The sequence below is a fragment of the Polypterus senegalus genome, chromosome 6 (genome assembly GCF_016835505.1).
Source record: "Polypterus senegalus isolate Bchr_013 chromosome 6, ASM1683550v1, whole genome shotgun sequence".
Classification (NCBI taxonomy): Eukaryota; Metazoa; Chordata; class Cladistia; order Polypteriformes; family Polypteridae; genus Polypterus; species Polypterus senegalus.
The window spans coordinates 161,470,997-161,491,129 of record NC_053159.1 but is presented as its reverse complement, the minus strand read 5'-3'; the positions used below and the strand labels follow the sequence as shown (position 1 = coordinate 161,491,129).

At 40.9% G+C, this 20,133-nt stretch overlaps 1 protein-coding gene across 1 annotated transcript; it reads left to right on the top strand.

The window, feature by feature from the left end:
• The first annotated feature begins 1,746 nt into the window (after positions 1-1,746).
• LOC120531750 (cytohesin-interacting protein-like) lies at positions 1,747-19,859 on the top strand. Its single transcript, XM_039757440.1, has 8 exons — positions 1,747-2,226; positions 5,057-5,106; positions 9,159-9,213; positions 11,500-11,602; positions 11,765-11,858; positions 12,523-12,589; positions 12,943-13,009; positions 18,439-19,859. The coding sequence occupies exons 1-8, from the start codon at positions 2,053-2,055 to the stop codon at positions 18,918-18,920; spliced, it is 1,092 nt and encodes a 363-aa protein (XP_039613374.1). The 5' UTR covers positions 1,747-2,052; the 3' UTR covers positions 18,921-19,859.
• Positions 19,860-20,133: the final 274 nt, after the last annotated feature.

Here is a 20,133-nt window from a genome sequence, read left to right as displayed (position 1 = left end):
GTCAGCTAAGAACAGGCAACTGTCTACAATTCACACGGGCTCAAAATTGGACATTAGACGATTGGGGAAACGTTGCCTGGTCTGATGAGTCTTGATTTCTGCTGCGACATTCAGATGGTACAGTCAGAATCTGTTGTCAACGACATGAAATCATGGATCCATCCTGCTTTGTTCAGGCTGGTGGTGATGGTGTAATGGTGTGGGGGATATTTGGCAGACTCTGAGCCCATTAGTGTTGCTGACCATGTCAATCCCTTTATGAACACAGTGTACCAGTCATCTGATGACTACTTTCAGCAGGATAATGCATCATGTCACAAAACTCAATCAATTTCAAACTGGTTTCTTGATCGTGACAATGAGTTCATTGTACTCAATATGGCCTCCACAGTCACCGGATCTTAATCCAATAGAGCCCCTTTGGGAGGTGGTGGAACAGGAGATTCACATCATGGATGTACAGCTGACAAATCTGGAGCAACTGTGAGATACTATCAAGTGAATATGGACCAAAATCCCTAAGGAATGTTTACAGCACCTTGTGGAATTCATGTCATGAAGAATTATGTCAGTTCTGAAGACAAAAGCGGGTCCATCCCGGAACTAGCACCTAATAAAGTACCTAATAATGTGGCTGGTCAGTGCATGCAGATATACAACTGGGTTCTGGCAGGTTAAGTACCTTGCTGTGGGTCACACCTTGTGCTAGTGGTGGGGAATGAGCTGGGTGCCTTGAAGTTTAAGGTCCGTGGCTTTAGCCAGTAGGCCACACTGTACGTTAGGGCCCAATTGCATCATCTATTATTTTACCTACTTGAGCAACAAAGGCATTGTAAAAACTGACTGTGCTTAAAACTCTTTGAGGGCTGAATATTTTTTCCAAAAAACTCAGTTTTCTGAAAAGCACACAAAGAAATGGTTTCACACATAAGTCAACATAAAACATCTGTTGCTATGTGCTATGGCTGCTGTTGGCATATGTTCGGCATCTCTGGTGGCAGTGGCTGTGTGGGGGCACGTCGCTGGACAGCAGGAATGCAAGGTGGGCCAGCTGCCTGGCTGTCCTCGGACAGCAGGTGGGTGGTGGTGGTCGCAGTGTGACGCAATACGGTTTGCACCTCTTGACATCATAAGTGGTGGTCCTACCAGGCAAATGCTTCTGCAGGCGCATCGGCTACAAAAAAACTCTTCAGCACCACAATCAGCTGAGGACCAATCAGATGATGCTGGTACCTCACTTTCGCTTTTGATATCCATCTCCAGATCACTTGCGTCATACTTGGAGTCCGACAAGTCAGAGTCCTATTCAGCGAAATTACGTAAAACATCCATGGAGTATTTTGCTTTGCACATTTGCTTTGGTCTCTCGCCAGATTTCAGTACCATTTTAGAGGTTGTTTGCTCTTCGCTACTCATGCATGCTTAGGGAGTCGAGGTTCAATCGACAAAGCTATGTAACTTTTCTTCTAGCAAAGAGAGTCAAAGTAAAAAGTAAATGTGAGTTTTGTTGCAGTTTACAGCTGATTTGCTGTCCTCTGCTCCTGAATGTTGACAAAAGTCGACATCAGCCCTGAAAGAGTTAAAATGGCATGCGGGTCTTCTGAAAGTGTCAAGCCCAGAACTGACATGGGACTGGCCTGTTCAAACTGCACAAGGTCGACTGTTCCTGTTTCTTAAAGAGACTAAGGAAACAGGTGCAGCAGACCACAAATAAATATTCTGCACATTTCTGCTCTCTGACAGACCAAAAGGCAAACAGACCTCCCTGCACAAATCAATTACAAAAGGAGCAGAGGCAGATTCCCCTAATGTCCCAAAATCAGCAAAGAAGCAAAAAAAAAGAAAAAAAATGGAGACAAAAGCTTATGCAAACATCGTAAGCTCCAACGATCGGCACAAGTTAAGTTCACCCTGCAGTTAAACCTAAAACCCACAAAAAGCGTCACATGGCTTGGATTTCCGTTTTGACACATTTTGTCTGCAGGCAAGGCGCGCAGAGCTTTACAAGTCACTCAAAGCTGTGCTGCCGAGTTAATCAACGGGCCCCTGAAAATGACTTTGAGGCGCTTTATAAGGGAATTCCGAAATGAGAATTACATTATGGGAAACGTGCACAAGACAAGAAGTGCATTGTACTTTGATTCGAATTCGAATGAAGAAAATGACAACAAGCAACTTCAGAACTTGGTCACATCACTTGGAACCTTGCCAAGAGGGCGCCGGCCGGTGAGCTGTCTGTCCGCGCGGCAGACTTTGCTTATTTTATGTCTGTTTCTGCACAAAGAGCCTAAGCATGATAGACTTTGTCTTTAGTTTATGCAAAATCTGTAAATGAAAAAGATGTGGAAACAAAAGTGTAATAAATAAAAACTGCACTGACAGATAGCAAAGTTTTACATCAATAGTTTAAGTTTTATATTTGGCATATTTAAATGTGTAAAATATGTACTTGAAGGCTTAAGACAGGTCTACTGAAATAACGTTATTAGTTTGTAATTTGTTAAAACTGAAAAGTATCTTCGACAGCTTTGTTTATTTATATAAAAAAATGAAACTTATGCTATATGTATGTACAGTATATGTAAATCAGGCAGCATGGTGGTGCTGTGTTTAATGCTGTTGTCTCACAGCTTCAAGGACCTGGGGTCAGTTTCCAGCCTTTTTATAATTAGCATGACGTCTCTTGACACCTGGTTTACTCTTACTTTTAAAAGAAGTCCTCTAGATGTTAGGCTCATTGGTGACTTCCAGTTGTGCTGCTAATGAGGGAGTGTGTGTAGGTCTGTGTGTGAACGGGTCCTACACTCAATCAGCATCCTGTCCATTCTGAGATGGTCCGTGTGTTTGATGGATGCTGCAAAGAACGGCTTTGGCTTTTGGCTCTGTAGCGGAAAACGTGAGTTCAGCATATGAGTGCCTAACACACTGCATGTGTTACATATACAAGCGTACCTGAGCGCTCACCATACATACACTCTCACTCACTTGCTCGGTCTCCCTCCATATACATGTGATGTGGTGGTTATATAAATACGTGTATATATTATCAATACTAATAATTATGTGTATACTCTGTGTGTGAATAAATATATATGAAGGTTTCTTTTGGTCTTCATAACACTTACAAAACACTTGTAGACAGGTTATTCATCCCTGTGCTGTCTGTCTGACCAACATGATGGCAAACTTTCTTGTTAATATGAAGGATTCACGGGTCTTATACTAAATATGTAAAATCAAGAGGAATGCATCTCAGTTAAGCACTTCTGATGCAAGACCCAAAGAAGTGTTTGTTAAGGTTTTGATACATAATAGTAAAAGTGCAATAGATGCATTTTTTCAGTACCTGAAGTGTTACCATATCAGGGCAGTCTTAACAGAATCATAGATCGTGGGGCAAAGTAGTGCACTGCTGCCCCTGTTTTGATAGCAAAACAGAAATATACATAGGCATCAGAAACATTGTGGGCCCCCGTCCTCCTAGCGCCAGTGGCCAGTGCCCATTGTGCCCTGTACCTAAATATATATAATGTTTGTATTTGTGATTTCTGAGTTCAGAGAAATGATAAATGTTTTCCTGTATCAGTTCTTAACAATCAAGGATGGATAAATCGACAGATTGATACAGTAAGCCTTAATGGTCCGTTCATTTTTAAACAACTCAATCACGGCCCAGTGGAAATGAGCGGGGATGTCTCTGTGTGGATGCTGTAATGGGCCCCTCGGCCCATTCTGGACTGGTTTCTACCTTCTCTCTGACGCTGTTAGGAAGGTGTCTATCATCCTGAAGGTCTCTAACAAGTTTAATAGAATAGATAAATAATGTAAATTCTGATAGTCCTTTCCAACAAACGGTGCAAGGCACAGAAACTCTCAAGGCAGATAAACATAGAAAGATAAAGGAGGCTGCAGTCTCTGCAATCTCTAACAAGTCTCACAAACTAGGCAGTGCCACTGCTTCAGGTCTTGGGTGCTCTCTGTGTGGAGTTTGCATGTTTTACCCAGGTTCACATGAGTTAACTCTGAATGATCTGGTTTCCTCCTACAGTCCAAAGATGTGCAGATTAGGTGATTTGACAATGTTAAATCGGACCCTGATGCCTGTGTGTGGCTGTGTGTGACCCTGCATGATGCTAGGCTATAGCTTCCACATGACTCTGCTCTGAAGAAACAGGTTTAGACAATGGATGGGTGGATATTCTGTACAGTATATATATAGAGAATATTGGTATAAAGTGAAGTATGATAGATAGATAGATAGATAGATAGATAGATAGATAGATAGATAGATAGATAGATAGATAGATAGATAGATAGATAGATAGATAGATAGATAGATAGATAATAAACAACAACCCCCTTCTGGTGAATGATGAGAGAGAGATACGTAGACAAACAGATGGAGAAGAAAGGCAATACATGATAAAGATATGTAGATAAGAAAGGCGTATATGATAGGGGTAGACTCTTCCAAATATCTCTAACCAATCTTTCAAAATGACTAAACACCCTGATGAATTCTAAGTGCTCTCTTTTCCATAAGATGAAGAGATGAGATAGCAGATATTTGTAACGGTTATTACAGATGCAGTGACAGTATTCCTTCATCATCTAGAAAAGATCTTTGTTGTTTGCCGAGTTCACTAACAGATGTAATTTGAGCAGGTTCTCATTGTGCAGAGCACATCCCTTAGCCAGCTAAGCCATGTTTTTATTTGAGCCACTGCCCTGAAGGTTCTTTCACTTGTTTAAGCTGAAAACAAAATCCCTGCCGACTGAAAGGCTTTTTTTGTATTATGACTCCTTCTCAGCTCTTGCAGATGCACTCACTAGTACAGTAGATGTACCTTGACCTCCTTGCTTATCAACAACGGTTAGATGCAGGCAGCGTCTAGCACTAATGTCATTTTTGTAAAGTGGAAGCAGCAGCCACTTTTGCTCTTTCATGGCCGTGTCTATTCTAATCCAATACTCAACACAAATATTTGCTCTTAACGCCCCGATTTTAATCAAGATGAACTGTGCTAACCATAACTTTTTTTTTCGTTTGTTTCAGCTATTGCACTGCCAGTTTAACCCTCCGACGGCTTTTCCTGACACTCCAAGGTAAACAGCCCATGGTTTTGAATATTTCCCATATCCAGTAATATCTAGCACAGGCACATATTTAGGAAGATTGTTTTATGTTCAGGATTAAATGACAGATTAAATGAAGAACATATTCAAATAGCAGGGTAGATTAAATTAAAATCAATGCTGGACTTCAGGGGTTTACATGACATAGTGAGTCAGAAGTGAGATTTTAGCGTGTGGAATGCTGGGCCCAAACCCCAATAACACAAAAAAGAAAGCTTCTTCCTTTAAATTTAATTGAATTTAATCGAATCTAACATGACAGCCACTCAGCCTGCTGCAATATAAATCACACATCTCTTTAAGTTACAATGCTTTTGTCATATAAGTGATGCTGAACATCTGGAAGTTTAAAAGACAAAATCATTAAAAGCTGGAAAAATGTCAATGTCAAGCTCTTAATACAGGCCTACACAATTTGAGTAAGTTCCGTGTGAAAAAGATTGTTTAATGGCTTTCTTATCTAAGATGCCTATCAAAAACATTGTGACATGTAAATATGTTTCCTCAGAGTGAGATATGATGTTTGTGCGTTTAATTTTAGGTTGAGGCCCTGAAATACTTTCCTCTATCTGTGTGGTCATTAGAAATAATTTAGGGTGGCAGTCGAGATCAGTTACTTAACATTATTGGAAAATCTGGTGTAAATGATAAAACTACACAGATAAACACACAAGGAAATTATGTATTTAATGATAATAACCAATCCACTAAAAATACATACGTGGATAGGCAATCTTCTCTACTGCAGAAGAAGCAAACATTGAAACTGAGCTGGTGGATGAACAGTGCCAGTTACCCTTGGGATTGTCCATCCTGGAACTTCACCTATGAAAAGCAGGAATAGGACATTCATTATTGGTTAGACAATCTCCTCAGCACTGTGATCATCTCCAGAGTATATGAATACAGAAAATGAATTGGTGGATTGAGGTCAGGTTCAAACTGGAATTTAATTATTGGGTTGTCCACTTCTGTTAACATAGACTATGTCCATGCCACTAGTTTTTAATTTAAAAAAGGCATTTTAAAACAAAATCATTCTCCATCCACACTAATATATTGGTATTGTTTACAAAAGTATCTCTGAAAACACCAAAATGACCAAAAACGCATACAGTATGATGTGGGCATGCGTGTATCGGCGAAAAAATCCTTGAAGGGAAGCCATGGGATTTATCATAAAACTGTATGTATGTATGCATTCAAACTGTACAAAAGCAACACAACAAGCACCATGGAAAGCAACTCTTCTGTGCCCGTTATGTTGGAATATGGCTTTCTTGCATGAAGGATGACCAATCAGTGAATGGGGTGTCGTAATGAGCAGAATCCAATCAGGGAAGGGCTACTTAATAAGTGCAAACAAATCACGGCATGAAGAGATTCTGCATTTTTCAAAAGTCTACAATTCCAGTCATCCACATCGCAATGTCGAGCAATTGTTTTCAGTAGTATACAGGCTCTGGAGAGTACTTTACACCTGAAAACACTGGGGTTCTGTGGACAAAAGGAAAAAATGGAGACTAATGTCTGCATTTTACAGTGAATACGTAGTAGTGTGGATGTAGCATTAGGAGCTCGTCTAGGTTAAGTGTAGGAAACAAGAGTGGTTGGAAAATCCCATCTTCCCCGAGATTCTATCCATGTTAGGGTGAAGAATAAAAAATGAATAGTTTGAATGACTAATCCTATAAAGCCTCTGACCCCAACCAGTATATCATTATAACTGTATAGGTGGATGTACACTTTATATAAAGTATAATGGCTTTAGCATTTGCAAGCTCATACAGCCTTTTGCTACAGCTATATAGTGCCAACTTTTGCATTGTATATTGAATTGGCATGTTCATCAGCTCTTCATGTACAGTATGGCCATCCAGTCCACTTTGGAAAACACACATGACAATAATAACATATGTATCTGAAATGCACAATAGGACTGTGTTGTGGAGAACAATGTTTGAAATTTTTGCTACCAAGCCTCTACATCTGGCTGGAATGAGGGATTCCAAAAAGTCCCCTTAAGCATGCGTGTAGATTGAAGGACAAGCAAAGGCCAAGGGTCCAAGAGTTGAAGGGCATAGAGGATGAATGGAGGCAAAAGGCTAGAGGCCAATCATAAGCTTCATTGAGTGGGCAGTTATATTGTGTCAAGAAATGCCCCCCTAAAGTAGTATGTTTATTGTATATTTTTCTCAAAGATTGTAATTATGGAATACTAGCCAATCTGCGGCGTAGCATACGCCGCATAATCAGGCCGGTTTTTTTAATGATTTTTAAGCACAGGGAGAAAATTAACATTTGAAAAATCGGTAATGTAATAAATCAGCAAGAAAAGCAACATTGTAACAATGCACGGAATGAACCAACACACAATCATCCGTGACTGAAAACTGGCGGACCGCCATCGCTCATGTGCCCACCTCCAACTCGTCACTTGAGTCGTTGTCGTCTTTGTACAGTCCAGATGCACCTGTGACTCACGTGGACTTTCCGTGTTCCTGCAGGAGCATCTAAGAAGACGCATGTTTGTCGCGGAGGCGAATTGCTGTATGTAGCGTAGCACGCGGTCGTGCGTCGTAACTGAAAACTCAGTTTTTAAAGACTGCTTACTTCATTGTGTTTTAACCTCAGTTGTAAAGGATTGTTTTAAGGATCCCATGAGATACCCCTCGCAAACCGTTTTACACGCTGCATATGGCAATTCACCTCCTCGAGAAACATGCCTCTATGAACAGTCAACGTGGCTCAGAGGTGCCAGGAGTTGGTGGGCGCGGCTCCTTCCTGCGTGCGCCATAGGTGTCTTACTTGTCCAATTGTATCCGGCAGCTCAGTGAATCCACGCCCCTTCCGGTGTGCTTTCCATGGTTGTCTTGCCTAGTGAATTATATATATAGATGTGTCATACTACCATTAATGTTCAAAGTTCCATCAAGTCCTCACAGATAAAAACTTGCCACTCTTCTTATGTCTGGGGCTGCATTCAACTTAAATATAGTTGAAAATTCCATACTCTACAAAAAGAAGTTTGACATTCAGTGGTGCAGTGATTATCATCGCTGCTGCTTCATGGATATGGTGACCCAAGTTCAAATCCTACATCCATACGCTGTCCATGTGAAGTCTGCATGTTCTCCCTGTGTCCCTGTAGGTTTTCCTCCCACATCCCCCCAAAATGTGAAGTTTAGGGTGTGTGTGTGTGTGTGAACTGGCACCCTGTTGTTTTCAGCCATGTGCTCAGTGCTGCCAGGATAGGCTCGGGCACCTGGAGATCTGAATTGGATCAAGCAGATTTCTAAATGTTATGGTGTGTTACAATACAGACATCACACTTGTTCATAGTTCATTCTAGTCAAATGAACCAATGATGCTTTTAAACAAGGATGGCACAGTGGCACGTGACTAGCATTGCCACCCAAAGAGCTGTAGACTGGAATTCCATGCCAAGTTGATGTCAGCTTGGAGTTTGTATCCCTAAAACATTCTTAGAACCTCAAGCTTAGGGTGCTTGATGATTGTAAATTAACTTGTGTGGCTGTATGTGCAAATAGTCCCTGTGATGGACTGGAGCCCAACGCTGTCAGGACAGACGTTTGAGAACTTAATGCTAAGATTTTAAATTCAATACATTTTAGCTGCCACAAGTAACCAGTGCTGCTTTTGTTCACATGACGTTTGCCCTTCTGTGGCCATGCTAAAATTATCCTTGTTTATTTCAGACCATACTTGTCAGATCAGCTCCTAATAAGTAAACACTCAAAGGACCAGCATTTCTGCCATTTAACAAGCAGATAAACTAATAACCTAATGCTCGAGAAAGCTAAAGGCATCAGGCTGTCCTCACCCACCCCAAAGGTGTTTTTTTTAAGCTGCATGATGGTACACGGGCTATGAGAATAAACACTTGAAACATCGAGGCAAGGCACACTCCGGAAATAGGGGCTATCAGCGTGTGTGCTACTGACAGGAAGTTGGTCACGTCATTAACATCAGTTTATTTTTATTTTGTTTCTGTTGCCTAGGACCACCTTCATTTTAGAAAAACAAGACAACGAAACCTTTGGGTTTGAAATTCAGGTAAGGACTTTCCTCCTTTGCCATTAAAATGTAATTCTCTATGTGTAAAGAATGGTGGAGTGGGCAGCACAGCAGCCTGACAGCTCTGAGGACCTGGGTTCAGATCTCATTCTGTTCACTCACTGAGGGGACATCCTCCAGGGTCTCAGGTCAAGTTGTGTGTAATTGTCCCAGATGTTGCCTATGAGACTGTCATGGAAAAGGTGGGTGCAGAGGATGGATGGATCTTCAAATGACCTTGGGCATCATGTTGTCACCATGTACACTGCACACCATTTGTCCCTGCAGCCTTATCTAAGCCAACTGGTCAAACTGATACCAGCTTCAAGGGATACTCCATCCAAAAGTTATACCTTTTGTTTAATATATGATGTGCAAATGAGAGCAAACCTCATGCTGCAGCGTGAGCCTCACTCAAAGAAGATACACATGGAGGCACAGCAAGGCCCTTAGATGTTTGGCATTCATTTTTCAGAAGCAAAGGCTGACGAACAATTCAATGCCCCCTATGACTTGAAGAACTAGGATCTGATTGTCTGGCAAGGACAGTCAAGTGCCTCCTGTGGTGACAAGCATACTGCAACCAGCTGGTGAATGGAGTATGACTATTGACATTGATAAAAGTTTAATATTTCCAGCAGAGTTAGGCACTGCAACCCTTGGATTGGTCTTGTTGTTTGGCACTCTGAAGGCTGTACTAATCTCAGTGCCCCAGGAAGATGTAGTTTGCATGGCATATCAGCAGAAACATCTAAGACACGCTGATTTGACCACATATGCTAAGCAGCATGGATGGAAAATGAAGATTCTTCTAGCAGTAGATTTCTGTCTACTTTCATGGTCAAATTGCTAGAGGGGTTTTTGGAGGTTGAGGCCAGAATCAGCAGCAAGCTAAAAACAGCTTTCAGAGACCACTGACAGAAACGGCCACTGGTTATGGATGAAGAGGAATGACTGCAGCTGGGCCCCAAAATGATATTTAGGTATCTATGGGCAGTCAGATATGGAAGGTGACTGCACCCGAGATGCCACGGTGCACAGTTGAGCCTTCTGGAGATGTAGCGGGCTTAAACCAATGAAACCTCTAAAAAGGAGGGCTGCCCAGCAGACGACCCTTGAGAAGTGTCTGCCACACACCAAAACCCCAGTGACCCCAGTTAGGTATTTAAAGAATTGAAACATCCTCTCCTATGTGCTTAAATTCCATGTGGCGTGTAGTGATGGCCAAGAAAAATGTTTAATGCCATGTTTTGATGGAGAATGGAGATAAAGTTTCTGACAGATTGGGCATCTATGGAGACCAGCACTGGACTGCAATATAAAAACATCCATAATAAAATCTTAATTGTTACTTGTGTTGTATAATACAAACGTCAAATGTACACACAATAGGCAAAACATGAGCATTTTTTCATAAAATTGTTAAAGAAAACCTGAAATGAATAGAAGACGCTTTCTCACAGGAACAAGCTTTTCAACTGAAGACAATTGACCAGTATTGTAGTATCCTATTTATACCTTTATTGAATGGTAAAACAATTTGCTCATTACTTTTGGTACATGATGTATTGTAAAGGTCAACTTCTGTGCAGAGTACATTGAAATTCTTACTTGCATCACCACTCTCCAGCAACATGATCAGCAAGTCAAATATGGACTTACCTTGAAGCTTGGGGATTCCTCCTTGTCCAAAAGTGATTGCTTCAAAAATTAACCTGCGACGTTCAAAGATACGGGGTGGGAACTGCAAACCTGTAATAAAACAATGAATCTGGGATGAATTTCAGGAATGTTTCAGGAGTTCTACCTTAACGTTTTTAGTAATGTCCCCAAGTCTTCCTGAAATTCCTCTACTTGTTTACGTGACAGACTGGTGTCCCATCCAGGATTGATTCCTGCCTTGTCCCCAGGGCTTTCCCACAGTTCTAAAAACTGAAGGCAGGTTCAAAAAATGGATGGATTGTTGGATGCTTGCATTTTTCAAGCTGTTAGGCAGAATCAGCACAAGCAGCTTTAAACCTTAGGTGCTTGACCACAGCTGATCTCTGTATATGTGGTAGACTGAAAAGGACTGAAGCTGCAGATACTAACAGGCTCAGACATGAAGAACATACTGCAGGTGGAGCTCATATTTGTCAGGGGTAGACTGCAAAGGGTTAATGCTGCTGTTATTGCTTTGGTCAAAGTTGGTGAGGTGCCGTGCCACACATTTTAACAATGAATCCATGCAGTTCCACAGGCACGTCTGCCTCAGGCTAATTGTTCACTTATTTTCTTCATTTTCAGACACACGAATCTCCTCAGCAAAGCACCCATTCTGCAGCATTCTACACTTTTATCTGCAAAGTGAATGAAAACAGCCCGGCAGAGGCTGCAGGTCTCACAACCGGTAATTAGCCCACTTTCACTTCCTTTTTCAGTGGGTGTTTGTTTTTTGCTTTTTTTGCTTTTTTTAATATTATTGTTCCATGCTACTTTCTGGAACTGTCTTATTAGGTTCTGGTTGTGTCCATCAGATGTTGACATCTGTGCTTTTTTCTGGTTTGATCAGGTGAAATTATTGTGAATATCAATGGCATCAGTGTTGAAAGATCCAGTCATCAGCACATTGTGGACTTGATCAAAGCCTCTGTTAACTGTTTAAGGTAAGGAAGGACAATGTTAGCAAACGACTGATTAAAAGTTTGTCATATGAGGGATAACATACTGTACTGGACGTGAATCATAAAGTGTCCAGCTGGTGGCAACTCAGTCCCAAACATTAAGAGACAAGAGAGTACTGGCCATCGCGTAATTACACTTGCAAAGAAATGCTTCTACTGTTTCTGCTCTTACAGCTAAGTTTCCGGCAGACACTCATAATTCATTTCTCTTAGCTGCCGTTGACTCGTTGAGGCACAGTGACATGCCGGTTACTGCTGCTGCTTTCCAGGTGCAGAGTGTTGGTTTCAAATCTCCTGTCTGGTCATTGTCTATGTGGAGTTTGGACTTGTCACGGGGTTTTCTCCAAGCACTCTGTAGTAATGAACACTGTTATATCATGCTTGAAGACAGCCATAGTTAAAAATATCTATCTATCTATCTATCTATCTATCTATCTATCTATCTATCTATCTATCTATCTATCTATCTATCTATCTATCTATCCCACAGTCATTCACTGCTGTCATGCCCAGTTTCTTGTCTTCTGCTAGGGAGTGCCATTTCAATGCCAATCTGTCACCATCCTAACTGTTGTCTTTCCCACAGAGGGTGGCTCGGTGGACTCTTTGGTCCATTCTAAGATACTAAACAGACAATATTTTTCAGGTTGGAAACTATTAATGGAGCAGACATGAAAAGAACTGAACTGGAAGCCAAGCTCCGAATGCTCAAGGTATGTTTGCTTTCTTTGAAATTTCTCTCACCTTTTATCGCTACCAAGGTTTTCCATTCATTATTTGGCAATTTCAGTGACGTGAGCAGTTTATGACCTTAAAATAATAAAGCAAACATGCCAAAGAATTTAAAGCTCAGTTGTTTCAGAACACCAAATTGTTTCCTTTTTGTTCTTAAAGGCTGCTCTGCGGTGCTTTGTTTGTAGTCTTCTTTCTTTTAAATGCACTGTAATATGCAGAGAAGAGTTATAGAGCTATAAAGGCTCCCCTTTGACCAATGATAACATAGCTGTGCTCGAGTCTCCTCACAAGCTTGGCTTATAGCTTAATGCACAAATCTTTCTGCCCACAGAAAAGCCTGCATGAGAAATGGGTGGAGTTGGAGTCGCTGGTGTTAAAAGAACAACGCCTTTTACAGGGTAAGGGCCAACAGTTTCTGGAAACCACAATGTATTTTGAATCAGTGACTCTCATTATTGCCATCAGCAGGTCATACAGTACATTTTGAATAGAGTGAAATAATACGTGAGAAGGATTCAAATGCATGTACAGTATATGCAGTTAACACACTGCACATAAAATATCATTTCAGATTTACATGTAAGATCAGGACTTTAAAACAGAACAACTTTTTATATGTACTCTGTGTAATAAGTATACAGAATGTGCTGAGAGTTGCACAAAAACAAACCTAAACTCTGAATTTGCATGTATGGAGCACATCATTCCCTGCCTTTTTTTAACCCAAAGGCTTAATGTGAGACACTAGATATGGGTCGATACACACATGTCATCCTACATGACCTACATGTCTGTATTCAGCGGTAATTGGGAGTAAAAGCCTCTACCTGAAGAAGCCTGATTTGTGCATGTTAGTGGGTCCCAATCGTAAGTATAATAATTCTTCGAAGAAGTGAAGAAAGTAAGACAATCTACATTGCCATTAAAAATGTCTGCTGCATGGAATTTGATATGGTGAAGCTTACAAAAAGTAAAACACCAATGCAAACATAAAACATAAGGGCAACAGTAATCATTCCCCAATAGCTCTAAACTAAAAACAGGCTCTCAAAGCAGACACACACACACACTTTCCTCTTTTCTAGGCCGTATGTCCTGCAGAGTGTCATGGAGTGTGCGTATCTGTAAGCAGTGCCTATAAAAGGTATTCACCCCTTAGAAGTTTCACATGTTATTATAGAGCATTGAATCAGAGTGGACTTAATTTGGCTTTTTTGACTCTTCAATGTGGCTGGTGGAACGAGCTGCACACCTCCATTTGAAACTCTGACTCTGAACCCACAATGTGTTGAAGAAGCATTTAAAGACTGTCTTGTTCAGTGAAACGATACCAGTTATTGGGAACTGTTGATTAGGTTATATTCTGTTTTGAGTTTTTCACTTGTAGAATTCAATGGCTTATCATGAACATTAGAATAGTTATAGCAGTAAAAGTTACTTACCTGTTGTTTTAGCAAGAGAGAAGGCAGTGGTGGGGCAAAGTCACACTGGCATTAGGGTGTCTTGTCGTGAGTCACTCCACTGATTTGGAGGCCTACGAGTCAGATGGCTTCTCTGTGTCCAAAGCCATTACATTATTACATATTGAAGCCTGTACACTGGTACTGTGAGTGCTGTGCAGAGTGGAGGCAAGACCTCTGTGTTTTTCCCAGTTGATTCTGGGGTTCGTCAGGGGTGTGTTCTTGCTCCTGCTCTGTTCAATGCTTGTATGATCTGGGTGTTGGGCAAGGTCATGGGGTCCAGTGGTTGTGGGACATCTGTTGGAGAAGAAAGATTCGCGGATCTTGACTTTGCTGACGATGCTGTGATCTTCATGGAGTCAATGGATGCACTGATCATGGCGCCCAAGAGACTGAGTGAGGAGTCTGAGTGTCTGGGCTTGCGAGTGTCCTGAATAAAAACCAAGATGAAGGCCTTTAATGATCTCTTGGGGACAGCCATCAGCAGTGTGTCTGCTTGCGGAGAGAGTGTTGACCTTTTTGAGAGGTTTGCTTACCTTGGCAGTGACATTCATATCTCTGGTGACTCTTCCTGTGAAGTCAGTAGACGGATTGGGAGAGCATGGGGGATCATGAGGTCGCTGAAAAGAGGTGTGTGGCGCTCCCGATATCTATGCAAAAGGACGAAGGTCCAAGTCTTTAGAGTCCTGGTGCTTCCTGTCTTGCTATATGGTTGCGAGACATGGACGCTATCCAGTGACCTGAGACGAAGACTGGACTCCTTTGGTACTGTGTCTCTTTGGAAAATCTTTGGGTACCGTTGGTTTGACTTTGTGTCGAATGAGCTATTGCTCATGGAGTCCCGAATGAGGCACATTACCTGCACTGTGAGGTAGCGTCAGCACTACGGCTACGTGGTGCATTTCCCTGAAGGTGATCCGGCTCGTAAGATCCTCATTGTTGGGGAACCGAGTGGCTGAACCAGGCCAAGGGTTGGCTCACATAACACCTGAGGGTCATTTCTGGAGGGTGGGACTGGACCTTGCATCTGCCTGGGTGGTTGCAAACCGGGATCCCAAGTTATTTTGTCATGCAGTGGGTGCGGCAATGCACTGTACCAGTGAATGCTTCCCAACTTGACTTGACTTGACTTGAAGTGGCCCAACAGCAAAGCCTGTGCTCAAAACTGCTGTGGGAAGGAAAGATCAGAGTGGTGAGTTTAGAAGGTTGTCGGCAGAGGGAAGACACACATAGAGAAAAAATGATGGAGTGAAAGTAAGTGAAAGTTCACTGCATAACTTACCTGCATCATGAAGTGATTGCAAACAGGTATGCACAATGGGAGAAAGTGGCGGTTTAAAACAATAACACTGCACCTGACCAGTGGAGGCCATAGGGTGTGTGACTTGATGAGGTTTGCAGTTGGGGGCACACAGAAGATGCGTGTAATGATTGGCAATGAAAGAAGGTTAGCTATATAAAACTGAAGTCCAGACCACCAGGAGACATCTTTGGGCTTGCAGATACTTCTTTACTGATGAGTTGGTAGAACAGAGAGTAGAGTGCTTAAATTTGTATATATTAGTGAGGACAGTTTACTTCCAATTTGTTCTTATTTTTGGGTGGAAGTAATCTGTGGTTGTGAGTGCTGATTATTTCACTTTTTCCTTTGGATTTACATTTACTTATTTGGCTGATGGCTTTATCTAAGGCGATTTCCAACATTTATGATACAGTTTGTTCCATTTCTTTTGATGTTCCAACTGGAGCACAGACAGAGCAAGTGACTTGCTCAGTGTCACACAGTGTCAGTAGCAGGATTTGAACCCATGGCACCAGAATTTGAATTTCAAAGCCTTAACTTCTACACCACACTGCCTACTGTGGAGCCCCTGTAATTATTGTATATGGCGCCTGCCCTTATTTTTCTTGTTTTTACTAATGTTCTTGCATTGAACTGTGTATATAATTTGCAAGACATTACTGTGATTGGCACCTCTGGAATAAACCAGAATTCCATTTTTTTTGAGCAGTCATCCTTGTCTGTGTCTCAATTCTCTCATTCCCTAATCATGAGGTTCTGTCTAGCTTGAGGTTCATCCAAATTATTAGCTCTTTACAGGAGAAGGCACTTCACACTAACAAGAAGATGTGCCTAATAAAGTGGCCACTGAGTGTATTAATATGTACAGTATGTACAGTACAAAGAGAAAGGATGTGAACCCTTGCAAGATAACCACATATACAGTATGTATAAATTTGTTTTAAGTTACGGTCTGATCTTCATCAAAGTTACAATACTAAATAAACACAATCTGTTTCAATTAATAACGTACAAATGATTGCATTGTTCTTGTACATATTGAATATCAATGAATCATTCAAACCTTCACAGTTGAGACTGGAAAAAGTCAATGAACCCCTAGGCTAATGACTTCAACTAAAGCTAACTGAAGTGAGTAGTGAGTAAACTTGGAGTCCAACCAATGAAAGAAGACTGGAGGTGTGGTTTAGAGATTATTTGACCTATCAAACATAGACTCCGATATTTTGGGTTTGCTGTTCACAAGAAGCACCTGCTGATGTGAAGCGTGCCTCCCAAAAAAGGAGATCTCAGAAGAACTACAATTTTAGAAGTGCTGATTTGCATAAATCTAGCCAGGCTTGCAAAGTAATTTCAAGACTTTAGATATGTGTCAGTTCACAGTTAAATAGATAGGGTATACATGGAGACGATTTAGTGCTATGGCTACTCTTCCTAAAAGTGGACACCCAGCCTAGATGACTCAAAAGGCGCCACACACAATGTTAAAAAAAATAAATAAATAAAAAACAGTAATAGCTAAAGTTTTGATGAAACCATTGGAGCAGGTGAACATCTCCATACATATTGAACAGGCATGGTGTGAATGGCAGGACATCACTGCACACGAAAAATTTGTCAAAGACCATCTTAACACTCCACAATACCACTGGGAAAATGTTTTGTAGACTGATGAAACTAAGGTTGTATTGTCCATGAGAATATGCAGCAATGCAATTGGCATAAAAAGGGGCACCACATACCATCATGAAAACATCATCCCAACAGTGAATTACGCTCAAGGGAGTATCATCATTTGATGTTGTTTTGCTGCCCCTGGGCTTGAACAGCTTGCCATAATCAACAAGAAAATAAATTCCCCATGTTTATCAAAGCATCCTTCAGGATAATGCCAGGGTGGTTCTCTGCTAACTAAACGTCAGTAGAAGTTCTGTGATGCAGCAGAACAATGGCCTTCACCCAATGGAGTGTAAGAAAGAGACAAAACAAAGAAATAGGTTTGGGGAAGCAACCCCGTATACTTCAAAAACTGGCAAACAAAATAGTAATGCCATGAGTTATCTCAATAGACTGAGTCCACCATGGAACTAAATGGTACCTGCAGTAGGTCGGCTTTATAGAGGGATGGCAGGAATGACATGTTTTGGGGTAGGAAACGGAAGTGAGGTCATCTCCAGGAGCAGAGAGTGAGATCAGTACTGGAGGCTGAAGTGAGGGAATTAGGAAGACTTTTCTGCTTAGGGTCTGCAGCAGAAGACTTTCGTTCTGGCTTATCATACCCTTTAGTTAAGCTCCCTGACTGCCTCCCATGTGCACATGAGTGACATCAAATACTGTGAAATCACCTCAAGATAGCCATTCACACCTGCAGCTCCTGGAATCTCATGTTAGTGGTTATTGTTGCCAATTAAATCCAAGGGTTCACTTACTTTTTTCCACACCACTAATTTAATGGATGTGTTCAATAAAAATATGAAAGATTATAATTGTTTGTATGTTATAAGAATAAACATATAGTTTTTGTCTATACTTGTGACTTAGGTGAAAATCAGATTTTATCACATTTTATGATCAATTAAACCAGAAAAAAGGTCATTCCAAAGAAACCACATTCTGTTCCTTGCCACTGTACAAATCGTTCTGATTTTGTCAATGGAACTTGAGGCTTAGTGATGAACTGAATAGGTTTTGACCATTTATAAATATGCACTGCCTTCTGGGATAGTCAGCAATACACTCAAGCAGTAGAACTTAAACTCAGGACCCTCAGGATCACAGGGTAGCCTTTTCAGGCAATGGCAGAAGGTGACCATCTTGGCATTCTACCCCTGAAGGTGTCTTATATGTAGCAGCAGGCTCACTGTCTCTCCTAGCTTTGCTTCTCTGGCACACTATATAATAATGCATTGAACTGAATATTAATTGCATGTAATCACATAAAGACATATTGCAGAACAAAATATAAATAAAAACAAATTCTTCCATGGTTTCAATGAGTTTTACAATGGTCCTTTATACCTTGAAGATCTACTAATAACAGCCTCTTTTTTTACTCCTGCTACAGATTGCATGAATGAATGCTCTTCTCAAGGACCGGACTCGCCAGTGTATCCGAGTGCTTGCCTTGATCCAAGCATTTTGTCATTCGCTCACCAACCACAAACCAAGCAAAGGTTTTCAAGTGACAGCAGCTGTGTCAGCCAGCTCAGTTTCATGACGGAAGGCAGCGACGATGGCCTCTACCAGATGTGTGTCTTTGAGGAATCAATAAACCCACAGAGACGCGCCAGCGTGGATGAAGAGTGCCTCTCTCGACGAGGCAGCACCACAAGCATTAAGGCCCATCTTTCAAGGACAAGAAGCATCAACATGGTTGGCAATGGCGGAAAGTCACCTTCGTGGGAAGGAGCAGCTCCATCAAGCATATTTGGGACTTTGCCTAGAAAAATGAAAAGAGGAAGTGTCAGGAGACAGCTCTTAAAATTCATTCCTGGCCTTAACCGCTCAGTCGAAGAAGAGGAGACCAGTGAATTGAAGCACAGCTGAGACTTGTCTTGGCTCCTTGGGTGGGACTGTAGCAGCACGTCAGACTTCATGCAGCAGAGCATTAAAAGATGATCATTCCTAAATGTGAATTTGGTCAACTACATTTGGAAACTCAGAAAAGTAAAAAAGCAGCTAAGTAAAACAGAATACTTGGTGATTTCTTTCTGGCACCATAATGACAAATAACTATAATGATAATGACAATGAAACTGCAAACGTGATTAGAAAATAATTTAATATCTGGTATTCATCTTAACTTGGAATGGATTTTTTTAGCATTCTTTTATTCCTCTGGGTGCTTTTTTGAAGAATGTTATTGTGACCTTTTCATATTTATTCGGGCCCACTGGGTTCCTGCCTTGTACTCAGCGTTGCTGGTATGTCTCCAACTTTCTGCAGCCTTCATTTTTACTTAAGTAAACCAAAAGGTGAATGAGTTTGTGTAAAACACCCTCTTTGACTGCTTAAAGCCCCTACTGAACTGCAACTGTAACAGTTTACATTTGTTCTTCTCTAACAAACTATTTGCTGTTTTTAACCAACACATTAACATATCTCTTACTTTGAGAGGTTGCTAAAATCAATGTTTTTAAAATCTTTTTTAAAATAACACTGTACTTTAATCTGTTCTTCTGTTTGTGTTTTAACTATATTAATGCATAACATTCATATATGCACAGTTTATGTACTGTAACAGCATTAATTTGCATAACAAAAAATAATCCTTTAACACCAGTTATAATTTAGAACTATTTGCAAAAGATGAAATTTAAGGAACTAATAATGGAAAGATGTGCCTATAGGGTGCACAAATGTTGTCTTATAACCAACTGACAAAAGAAAGATTGTACTACTGACTAAAATATACCTACAGTTATGCTTTATAGAACATTGCTTTGTGGATTATGGTTATAGTAAAGGAATATTTGGAGCAAATTACTCTCTTGGTGTAACCCATACATTTACTTTATTTCAAGAAGCCCCTGACAAAAATGGGAAAACTGATACTGTATTAAAGTGAAAATTCTACGCAAGTTTGTCAGTGGAAGATGTGACAAAATTTTAAAATGCATTTGTGCAATGTTTGAAAGAACTGTTATAGCACAGTGAATGTCAACCTTTGCAGACGTTATTGCATCTGTGCATCTGCAAAATAAAAAAGGTAAAGGTTATTTCCATGCTGAAAGAATGTTAGAGTAGCAGCACTTTGGCG

Bases quoted from the DNA above. Each gene is read 5' to 3' on its own strand.
- LOC120531750 (XM_039757440.1), top strand. From the start codon at position 2,053: ATGACTTTGAGGCGCTTTATAAGGGAATTCCGAAATGAGAATTACATT. The intron at 11,859-12,522 runs GTAAGGAAGGAC...AATATTTTTCAG, and splicing joins GCCTCTGTTAACTGTTTAAG to GTTGGAAACTATTAATGGAG. The intron at 12,590-12,942 runs GTATGTTTGCTT...TTCTGCCCACAG, and splicing joins CCAAGCTCCGAATGCTCAAG to AAAAGCCTGCATGAGAAATG.